Source organism: Macrobrachium rosenbergii, chromosome 12, assembly GCF_040412425.1.
Source record: "Macrobrachium rosenbergii isolate ZJJX-2024 chromosome 12, ASM4041242v1, whole genome shotgun sequence".
Taxonomy (NCBI): domain Eukaryota; kingdom Metazoa; phylum Arthropoda; class Malacostraca; order Decapoda; family Palaemonidae; genus Macrobrachium; species Macrobrachium rosenbergii.
In genome coordinates this window covers 98,664,058-98,676,222 of record NC_089752.1, presented here as the reverse complement: position 1 = coordinate 98,676,222, position 12,165 = coordinate 98,664,058, and the positions used below count along the sequence as shown (strand labels likewise).

Below are 12,165 nucleotides of genomic sequence, written 5' to 3'. Positions count from 1 at the left end.
GGGAAAAAAGAAAGGAATCTAGATTTAAGGTAAAAACTTTTTTCTGTAATATACTAAGGGACCAACAACGGTATAGATTTCAAAGGTGAAACTCACTAGCTGATACCCTTGTAATGCTGTTGCCTACAACCTTTCAGAAGATATCACAACTTTCAGGTTTTAATAAATACATATCCCCTGTAGTAAGAGTAACTGGCAATATAAAGAACTTGGCTACTGAAGCAAGATTATACTTGAAGGAGAATAAATTAAAATACTGTACATATACTGTACTACCTTTACAAAACAAAAACTTAATGGAAACCTGCCTCTAACTGTTATTCCTATGTTCATGAATGTTCCACCAGTATACAGTACTTTTAAACAATTTGAACTGAATAACCCAACAGTCCTATAGTCCCCAACTTTGCAGTCTTGTATGCCCCCAGACAGACAGACAGAGATGAAGCGAGATCATTCACACATAAATACCATAGCCCCATCAATAATATTAACCACACTCTGATAGTTTGTCTAGTATGGTAATAAAACATTAATGGCAGTAGGCTGTTGGGATGTGGGCATTTTGTATACGTATGTGATTGATGGGTTTACTGTATATGAAAAAACTTTTTTTTTTAAAATCTCAGTCTGTTTCATTAAACAACTCTGTGAGAATACAATTATGCGAGTCATTTTCAATAGAGACCATGAAATTTTGTTCCCAAGACCTACACCTCATCAGTACAAAGTAAAACAGATTAGTATATGGAAATAAATGAAAGTTAATACTGTACAGGGTACATACGTAAAATAACCATTTTTTGATGAAATAATAACATCAGCAAGCAACAAACTGCCAAAAAGTTTATCAAGACAGTAATTAAAACACTGTAGAGCCAACAATAATTTATGCACTAGTTGTAGGTGAAACTAAAACCAAAAGTGAAAATAATTGTAACATTGCAAGAGTAGTAAACTATGTGTTTACTTGAGGAAAATTGCTGAAATAGGAGCAGTTGTACACTCGGCAAGAAAAGTGAAGATAGTTTTTTTTAATCTTCGGACATATATTGCTAAATAATGAGGCATCTGGCAACTTTAGAAAGGGGAGGAGCTTCAGTCTTATTGTGTTTGTTTTTTGCTTGACCTCCTATAACTTTCAATCATATTCTACGGTTCTGAAATCATTGATACTTAAATGCAGTAGTAAACTTTACAGTATTCGTTCAAGTTGTACTTTGCAGCGACAGTTCTGAGCAAAGTAAACATTTTTCCACATAATCTACGAAGTAACCTTGCACATATGAATTTATGACACCACAATGAACGGAATGCTTGCATAATTGGAAACACAATCTTCCATAATGAAATCAAGAGTTAAATTTGAGCAATGTCCAATGAAAAACTTGGGGAACAATAAAGGAATGAATGCAATGTTATGGAGAGAGAGAGAGAGAGAGAGAGAGAGAGAGAGAGAGAGAGAGAGAGAGTGAGTTTGCTGTTGTGTAAGCCTAGGCCTATATGTAGAGCTACTCATTTATTATTTTTTTTCTTTTAGAGATTGAGCGAGACTATATTTGTATAGTATGTTTTAGCAATGGAGAGAGAGAGAGACTATGGCAACGTTAAGAAACATCCAGTTACTCGTGTTTTCAACGCCGAAGTTAACGCGGTACTCCGCACATCATAGAGAACGCTCTTGTGGATTTAAATAGATTGGGTCAACCTGCCCTAGCTGTCACAACATTCACTGTCATTAACTTCAGCTGACCTTTAACACCGTGAAATACAAATATGAATCTATAAAAATTAAAGAAATTATCATTACCTTGTATGATGATGCAATAATAAGCCTGTTCATAACGGAAAACGAGTAAATATTGCCGTTCTGATAAAAAGTACTACACCGAGATATCCATACACTATCTTTTAGATCTCTATGAACAAAGTCATCTGAGAAATTCTGATTACTTCGGACATGCATGGTGTTTTTAAGTATCTGAACGTTTTTGTTTTGCAGATTTAACATATATGATATAATTTGCATTGTATTTTCATATTCTAGAGTAAATTTACCGAGATTATATGTTTCCTGTAAGAAAAAAATTAAAATTCGATGAATGAAATCTAAAGAAAACTGTATCTTCACTTTTCTTGCCGAGTGTACATACCAACCAACACCTAACAAAAATCTTTAACTGAATGAGATGAAACTTCATGCTTACCAACATAATTTTTTAAAAGTTTTTATGAAAAAACTCAACCCTAAATACAAAACTGACAAAGTGATGAATAACAATGGTGAATGATGATCACTGAATGAGGATAAACTTAAGGTCAGTTGAAGAGCACTACAAAACATATCCATTACCTACTAGACTAAGTAGCAGGTGAGATTTGAGACTAGGGGATATTTGGCTCATTCTTCCTGTACAGTACTGCTTTTCTTTTCTTTTTATAACTAATGACTTCAAGCTCAAGTCTCTTTACCATGATGGGTATTTAAGGGCATTAACAAAGTGGTAAGTTAATAAAATAAAACTTAAGTACCCACAAATAAGTGAATTGATTACCTGTAAGATGCCTAGGATCATTTACAGTATTTCTTAACAACTTACCTTGGTAATTGAGAATCTGGATGGCTTGCGTGCCAGGGGAGATTTGGATGGGAAAAGTTCCTTTAGACGATTTGCACCGGGAGAACTGGGCGGAGTAAGTGAATCTCGTCTGTAATACCACCAACATGATTAATTACTATCTCTGCCCTTAAACTTAATAACCACTATAACTCCATGGTAATACAGTATACTAAATGCGGGTCATATATCAACATCAAATTAGACTGCAGTTATGCAAAAGAAATGTAAAATATAGTTTTGAACAAAAATATATGATTCAAAGAATAAATTAAAATGTAAATAAAACATAATCACACCATACCTAAGAATTTCTGAGCATTTACATTAAGCAAATTACTGCTTACTATAGTCATATTAGAAGCATAACACAGAAAATAAACAATCACCAAAGAATGAGTTAAGAAACACACAGTAACCAAAGTAATGTGGCAGTTTATAGGTAAAAAAAATTCATGAAATTTATAAACAGAATCACATCACATGGCAGTAGTTACATGACAGTAATAAACTAATCTGCAATTAGTAAATATAAACACCAACACCAACAATGTAGAAAAAGGCAAAGTTACAGGCCAAGAAGAAACCACATGCAGCAAACAAAATGCAAGATGATGAACAATTCCAATCTCAGAAGAAAGAAAAACAACATCAAATACACTTCCATCCAAATAATATTTAAGTCAAGAATAACTAGAACTAGTTCTTATCTGATTTAGGAAATTGATCATCAACAGTCATTTAGCTGTAATTACTTAGAGCGTGTGGATGCAGGTGATCCTGGTGGTGAGGTAGAAGAATCTTCGCTGTCACTGCAGAGGCAAAACAAAAATAAAAGTAACTTATAGAACAAGTGCCTAAGTCCTGTTTCAGGAGAGCATCTAATAAAAGTGGTAACTCAATAGAAAAAATAAAGATAAAAAAAATAACACTGCGATTAGCACTGCTATAAACTACAAAGAAAACAAAATTTGCAGTTAGAGAAGAGAAATTTAAATAAATATTTACTTCATCAAGATTCATTCAGATCTCATATGCAATTCACATCTGAAGTAATATTGTACAGTTGTTTCACTCCAGACAATGACTCCATTCAAAAATAAGGCACCTAGATGTGAAAAAAATCTCCAAAAACATGTAGTCTTAACAGTACGTATTTAAATAAAGTACATTTCAGATTTCTTCATCAACGTTAAGATTTCATTACAGTAAAAAGATGACAACACTGAACACTTCTTTCATCAGTCTCCTCAATGGAAAAAACTACAGTATACCATCAGCCCTAAACATCACAATATGTTTCCACATTTCACAGAGTTGTAAACCTCATAAACCACTTCATATATTCAAAGAATGTTACAGTATAATCAAACAAGAAAGCACAGAATCATCTTACTATAAAATATGTAAAATTAATTAAATTCCAACAGAAACCATTCCTTTCCAGTAATTACTATATTTTTTGTCATTCAATTGAGTGTAGAAATAAACAAAAGACAATACACTATACTGCACTGCACCCTTGAATTAAGGCAAAAGTGAATTTCATATACTATACCAGCATCATCAACCAAACAAATCTTTATTTCAGGGAAAGAGCCCTGCTATCACGTTATCTTACAAGGGAATATTTTATCAACCTCCATTATCTTTTTGTGAAAAACTATTTTGCTCTAAAAATAAAAATAAAGTACACAATATGATGGGGAAGCTAATCTGAGATTATTAAAACAAGTTAGAGATGAAACTCCTATTGCAGCCTCAAGTTGGAAAAGCATGCTACTATGATACTGGTAGTGGATGAAAACTTGGGGTTACCATCAATAAATACCTAGAGAGATAATACCTTACATTTAATGTTTCAATTCTTCTGTTCAAAATTAGTGTGACATACTATGAAGAGTTCAACAAAACTGACAGCTTTTGTATAGGTACATTAAAAGGTCATGGATCTATATTCTTGCAAAAATTATTTGTGATTTAAAGTTACATTACCATATAATAGTCAAATGACTTAATAAGGAAAAAGTAATATTCTGAAAATTTTACATTATCATAAAAACCTATAATCTTTAACAAAAACGATTTCATCCTGTATGCTTATTTAATGCTAAGTAAATATATCACATCAATGCTGAAGCTAAATATTAAGACTAGTTCCATCAAAATTTCACTGCATAAATGTCTAACTCCTAAACCTGAAAAAATCAAAGAAAAGTACGTAGAAATTATCAACAATTCTTAGTGCTTAAAGTACTGTAATCATAACAGCTTTCGAGATAGCTAACCAGTAAAATGCAATCAAATTAATTCCCACTTCTTTATTCACTAAAAATTTTTTGAGCATTTGTTTCCACTCAAACACAAGCACACTAAAAAGATCTACACGCAAAAAATAAGGCCTACTTATTGTAAACTACAAGCAAATATATACGTACTGTATTTGTATAAAAGATACCATTGGTACAATTTTGTAAAGGTATGCTTTGTACCATATGAAATGTACAATTGAGTTCCTGAGAATTTAAGAGCTCTGCCATCCTAAAAATTGAGCCTGTCTTCAACTCGTGTGTTGCAAAACATCCATTTGATGGACAATCTACATAAAGTAAGAGTACATTAGCACAAAACTGTATCAAAATACTGTAATTAGAAAAAGAAGCTGTTTCCTAAACAGAGTAATACACTTGCCCTAAATAGTTTCTCATGTGCAACTTTCCAACTTGCTCATAAAAGGAAACAGATCCTGCTATCCAACTCCAGTACTATTTCTATTATAAAAATAAAAAAATTTAAGTGCAAATTCATATAAAAATTTTTGCATATACAGCACTATACATGATCTGTGGTAGGTGGTGTGCAGTGCTCCCTGAAGCTATTTGATAGTCCATGTGCTTCTGTATCTAAACACACATGAAAAATAAACTGAAGCAATAAACTAAACATCAGAAAGAAAAAATACTATTTTATACATATGAACGTAAAGATGCAACATTAAACATCAAAGATACAAAATACTGGAAAACTTCTCAACAAATACAAGCTTTCCCAGATCTTAAAATTTAAGCTTTGAGACGAAACAACATACGTTTCGTAAAAAAGTATCAGTTGCCTTTTGAAGGCTAAGGATCTGGATTCTGAAACAACTGTATGTTATCACTGCTAACCAAACAAAATATGTTAATTCAAAAATGACAAGATATCAGCATTATGGTCCCACCATGAGAATGCAATGATGCACATCAGATTAGCTGACAGATTATCAGGTACATAATGTCAGCAGGAGGACCTACAGAACTAACATGAGAGAACAGAGTTCACCTATTTTTCAAGTCAATTACATAATGTGCATTTCATATGCTATATTTACAAGTGATACTGCTAAGAGATTATCTAATAAAATGTACCGATAAAAAACCCTGTATTAGATCTAAATTTCCACTTTTGGCATGAAGTCAGTCACCTGCCCCTGAAAAAGCAACTGCACCATAAGATGCAAGAAATTCCTGGTGGTGGAATTAAAAAATAAGTAAAGATACAAAAGTATTGTTCGTGACCAAAAATCAATAATTCCAATGTTAAAGGAAAGTGAAAAGGAGAGGTAAAATTGCATTACCCTTTTAACAAGATGCTGAGCTTTTAACAAGATACTGAGCTTAATGGTAGGGGATCTAAAGGTTCAGATAAAGGTACATATAACAATTAATTGAAGCCTAATTAACCTTAGAAGATTAGAGAATCTAAAGGTTCAGATAAAGGTACATATAACAATTAGTTGAAGCCTAATTAACCTTAGAAGATTAGAGAATTCCTCCATGATTATGTAGTTATATAGTTATAAAAAATACTATAACCAGACCACTGAGCTAAAAGTCTTAGCTCTCTTGGTAGTCATCAAACACAAATGAACTGAGGTTAATTTTAATAGTCTCTGGCCTTTCAGGTAGATGAAACAGTCAGTCTGTTGATAGGAAATAGAGCTTCCACTATTTATACATCATGATAAATTACGCTATAGATACAATTATGGGAAAATTACCATAAACACCAAGTTCATGAATACAACATAACACTACAAATTTACAGTTGACATTTTTTCTAAATTATACTAAACCAAGAATAAACCTAAGGACTAAATAAGCTAGTTCTTGCACAGGATAATGTTGCTATGAAGCACTCAAAACACTTCGAGGAGGGAAGAGCTCATCCAAAGGAAGTTATCTGATCACTATTCATTATCGGCAGAAGCTCAACCTTCTTATTGATGTTGCATCATGTGTTCTGTTAATCTTGGAACAGGAAAAAAAACCTTATTTTTTCTCAGCAGGAACTGATGCCAGATTACATACTGAAGTATCACAGTGCTTGGCAAGATAGGTAATGGGTGTGGAAATATCAATTCAATTGTTTCCTGTTGTGCATTCATTATTACTCAACAAGCGACAAGGAAGTTTACCATCTGGTGACCAGACAATATACAGTAGCCTATGATTTTTTGGTAGCTTACACACACTGTACCTGAATACAGCATCATCATGTCAAATATTGTGGAAGATTAATTAATACCTCAGTCTATTTTAATTTTTATAACTAAACTGTGATTAAAAAAGATTTTTACAAGAATTGACAATAAGTTATTGCCATACTCTTTCTGGAACCATCTACAGTACCTGCCAAAATCTTCCATAGTATGTTGTGTTAAAATTTTTAATACCAAAGACACAGTGTAATTTAGAAATATTGCTATGATACCCTTGGTGAATAAAAGTATTCTCATTGATATGCTCTTTCATGGACTTGCTTTTTTCTCAATGTAGCATCATGGTCCAATTCAGATGCATCAAATTTTATATCTGTAATTTCAATTGGGTTAATATCAAACTAATGTAACACATGTGATTGGTAAAAGACTTAAATACCCTGTACTAATGTCTTTTACACTCTACAGCATAATAACTTCCTACACACTGCAGCACATTATGATAATCGTAATGTATGGTAAAACCTGTTTAAATGTTCTTACCTTGAAGGGGTTCCTTGACGACTTCGTGAAACAGAACGAGACCGGGAGCGTGATCTATATGACAAAAAGCAAAAAGTTGTGATCACAAATTCTGTCCTATATAAAGGAAAAGGGGGTGTATATATTTTTAAATAAAATGCATATGCTATACACAGAAAAGTATTTTTTTTAACTGACAGTTGGTAAATATTCTTACATAAAATGCCCCCTGTATGGAAAATATATTTTCTGTCTTGTATTTCAAATCAGAACATAAGACTGGCCTAAATGAAAACAACAGCTGCAAGGATATTTTCCATTTTCAGTACAAAGTTCCACATTTCAATTTTCTATGGCTGAATTTAGTTCCCTTTACAAAAATTTCATGTAAAGTATGATCAACAAATTTTTTTAGTGCTATACATTTGCACAAGTACCAGGAAACCAAACAATGTCAATTTCACTTTAAAGTGCAGTGTTTGATATACAGATGGTGAATTTTAATATTGTATGCTATGAATTACATGGTTAAGTACAAGAACAAGGACAAAAAATGTAGTACAATACCTTGAAGCAGATCGGGATCTGGAGAATGACCTACTTAGTGATCTTGAAAATCTGTGTATCAGGCCAGGGGTTGAAGATGAATCCCCAGAATCTTCATTAACCTCATCTTCATAACGGATGCGACTTTGTTTGAAATCGCCAGCATCTTCTTCTTCCCATCTTTTTCTGGAATTAAATTTCATTTGTGATGAAAATAAATGATATGATACTGCAAAATGAAATATATAAAAAAACATACTGCAAAATGAAATATATAAAAAACAGAGTACAATTCACTTCCACTTGCAAAAGAGTAAATATTGTAAACCACTACTTTTTTACCAATAAAAACCTATATAGTATCATTAAACTAATTTACACTCCTAAGCACAAAAACTCTAAAGCTCTTGAACCATATGTGGTTTCCTACCGAAGGGCCTCCAGATGTCTACGAGTAGCTTCTTTGTGACGCTTCTCTGAGGAGATCTGCTGAACTAAAACTCTTACTAATTCAATCCTCTGGATGGAACCAAGCAGAATCATTGAGTCTGAAAGAAAATTCATAATTTTACCTGACTAGACATGGGCTCTAGCAATACTAAGAAAAAGTTTTAACTTCTGCATTTTAGTATCCTAGAATGAAGTGCATTTCTAATTTTGGGCAATTAAATACATGCATAATTGAAACTTTTCCCTGTGACTATACCATGTGCTGTATACCTAAATTACTTTCGGTTCTCTAAACAATGAAAAAGATAATAATTCTCTTATTAATATACAACAGTATATCCATTTTCTCTCTGCCAATTCTCTTTCCATAGTTGTCTGAACACATATCTTTTACTGTACCCAATTCAAGTACAATACAACTATAAAACGCATAGCCTCACAAATTTAAAACGAACAAATTTTGATAATTGTTTCTAGTACAAAAATAAAGAAAACTTACCTGGCTTATCTACAAGTGGAAGGTATTTCAATTTACGATTTTCCTTTAGAACTTTCTTCAGTTCTACATATGTGATACCATACCAGATGTATTGAACGTCTCTCACCATTATGTCCTCAACATAGATATTGTATACATCAGCTATAAAAACAAGAAATATCAGTCATAAAAAAGGAGAAATTTAATTAAAACAAAAATATTCTTAGAACAATCAACAAATAACCAATAAAGAAAAGAAAGAAATTCCAGTTTTAATAGATCAATAACTTTACCTGATGTGGTAGCAATGATATCTGGAAGGTATGGCAGTTTCTTTATACGAATCATGCTGTCGTATATAGATGGTTGAAGAAGAGATGAAATACAGTTGGCGATCAATACACCAATCTGAAAGAGAATAATGCATATTCTAAAACATTTCTGTTACATTTACAGAGTTAGTGAGTCAGTTAGTATGCTTTCAACAAATATTCACATCACACAATTTCTTCCAAGTTCAATCACAAAAGCTCATATGAAATAGGAAGAAACTCCTTGAAACTCTTATGCACAATACGACATTATTACTCTTATGGAATAAAATCAAGAGAGACATCAAAATCATCAATTTTATTACATAATATACAGCCATTACAGATTTATCATGTTCACTGTGGTCAAGTTCTTATGTACCTTTTGTAAACAAAGGTCTATGTATTTTGCGCAGTTTTCTTCTGCCAAAAAATGCCATTAAAGCTATGAATGCAACTCTTAATGTTTTAAATCATGTGTTGAAGTTATTAACTTGAAAATAAAACAAATTCAAATGTTCAAACTAGTAGATTGCTAAAGAAACATGTAAACTGCTCATCAGTGAATATTATTTAACTTATGATTAACCAAAGCGTCTAGAAAATTGCTTCACGTAGATCTTGTTTGCTTTTCGTACCACTAAATAGTTACTGTCTTCGTCTCTTCCCTTACTCTTCTCTGTCTGCCTCTTTGTTGAGAAACAACTGTACAGTTGGCATCATGAATTCTGGTACACATTGTGACAAGCTAAGGAGACAAATGGTAACTTCACAATGATACTTAGTATTGTAATTTGAATAGCATTATTTTGTTATTTGACAAACACACTTTTTGTTATATGTTTAGCCATTTTGTTCCACAAGCAGAAATGCCTGATGTCTTCTTAGTCTTCTGTGATGTGTACTGAAATTCATGAAGCCAACTGCAAGCACCAAGAACCCTTATCTGTTACTGTAGGGAAATGGGAAAATGACAAAAATTCTCAGAAACTTACCATAATTGGTATAACATAAGTAATTTGTCCAGTCAACTCAAAAACTATAACCGAAATAGAAATAGTGTGGGTGATTGCGGCACAAAATGAGGCTGCACCAACCATGGCATAAGCACCTGTAAAAAACAAAATTATTTCTTCCAACTGTGATATCGCACTCCTCTAACACAATTCTCTTCCCCTTTTAGATAATCTATAATTTATGTTTGCATGTGTTAATACTTAAAAAAACTGGTCAGATCACTTGAACTACTAATATAAAACGTCTGTCTTTATTAAAGATGAATTTTTTTCAGTACTGCTAATAGCACCAGAGATGTTCATCAATATATAGTACAATATTGTAGAAATTCTTAAAAATATCCAATGATACTACTTTTAGAAAAATACAAATAATTTTCAGCACATTACCTGGTACAATAAGAGCCCCAGTAGCAAGACCCTCTGGATACAGAGAAACCATAAGTTCACCAATTTGGCGACCAAATGCTGCTCCTACTTTGAACAGTGGAATAAGCATACCAGAAGGCAAAGGCAAGGTTGATGATACTGCTATTTGGAAAACCTGCAAAGGAATGTCTAATGAGATATGATAATAATAAAAAAAAAGCTTTAATGATGTTATGGCAGTAAACTTCATACATGAACAAGTTCACAGATGAGCCAACTCACAGTAACAATTTGGAAGACAAAGAGACTGAGGTGGAAACTTCCCTCTACATCTGGCATCCAGTCTTTCAGAATGTTTTCCTGCGCTTTACTTAGCATGTTAGCATCCCCAGTTTTTGTCCAAGTCACATTGCTGAACAAATGCATAATCTGGAAGAAATTAATTGTAACATGTAGAAATGTAATTAACCCTAATCTGTGTGGTACAAGAATTAAACTAAATAAAAGTGCTAGGCTTTTTTATACAGTAAAACCTTTTATTGAAAAAGATACATATTTCGTTTACAAAACCAATAAAAAATTTATGTACAACCATTCTGGATCTGAATATAACCCGTCGGTAAAAATAAGTTTCAGTTCTGGGAGCTTGACCCAGGGCGGGCATTAACAAATCATCTAAACTTCCAAGAATACATTAAAAAGAACTTTAGTAAATTTTCACAACTTTAATATCATAGTCCATTCTTCCCAGTGTTTGGTCTCTAATGGGTATTATTACAAATAATAACTGGGTAAATCATATGCACAGTATTCCGCAAGTTGAGATACAAATACAGCATGAGAACATTTTGTATCTTCAGTTTTATATCGTAAAAAGAAAATTATTTACCAAAATACAACTAACCTGAACACTGGTTGGTACAGTTGCAGCCATGAACTGGCCAAGAAACATGGGAAACGTCATCGTGGAAAAAATGATCGCCACGAATGTTGGGTAGAGAAGACGTCTATTACAAGAAAAGACAAAAGTTTTATTACAAACTATTTGCTTATTTAACAATAAACATCAAATATGTCAACATTTTTGACAGCTGATGGAATTATCTCCTGCAGGTGTAACATAATGTTGATAGGCAAGTACAGTATGGCCATTTTCATAGACATTGCACACTTGGCATGCAAACGTTTAATGTACATGAAAATAGGTCGGCAGAGAAATTTATGCAAGAAATAAACATGAAATCTAAACCTACTTCTTTTGCAGAAAATTCTTCAAAGTCTTGTTCTGTCGCATAAACATTACATATCTCCGGTGAAGATAGACAAAAAGGGACCCAGCAAACCCACACATTATACTGAAAAAAAAAAAGTTATG

At 32.6% G+C, this 12,165-nt stretch overlaps 1 protein-coding gene across 14 annotated transcripts in view; it reads right to left on the bottom strand.

The window, feature by feature from the left end:
• Nucleotides 1-12,165, bottom strand: part of LOC136843780 (chloride channel protein 2-like) — a 258,922-nt gene that overhangs the window by 17,036 nt on the left and 229,721 nt on the right. For 10 of the 14 annotated variants that reach the window (XM_067112503.1, XM_067112501.1, XM_067112494.1 and 7 more), the window contains 12 exons: nt 12,044-12,145; nt 11,695-11,797; nt 11,073-11,219; nt 10,812-10,965; nt 10,401-10,516; nt 9,388-9,502; nt 9,116-9,256; nt 8,597-8,714; nt 8,188-8,352; nt 7,642-7,695; nt 3,374-3,430; nt 2,601-2,709 (listed from right to left, as the gene is read on the bottom strand). In XM_067112503.1, the coding sequence (XP_066968604.1) occupies nt 2,601-2,709; nt 3,374-3,430; nt 7,642-7,695; nt 8,188-8,352; nt 8,597-8,714; nt 9,116-9,256; nt 9,388-9,502; nt 10,401-10,516; nt 10,812-10,965; nt 11,073-11,219; nt 11,695-11,797; nt 12,044-12,145 (1,381 nt within the window). The remainder of the gene's footprint in view (nt 1-2,600; nt 2,710-3,373; nt 3,431-7,641; nt 7,696-8,187; nt 8,353-8,596; nt 8,715-9,115; nt 9,257-9,387; nt 9,503-10,400; nt 10,517-10,811; nt 10,966-11,072; nt 11,220-11,694; nt 11,798-12,043; nt 12,146-12,165) is intronic. The other 4 variants (XM_067112500.1, XM_067112499.1, XM_067112490.1 and 1 more) reach the window with 1 other exon arrangement.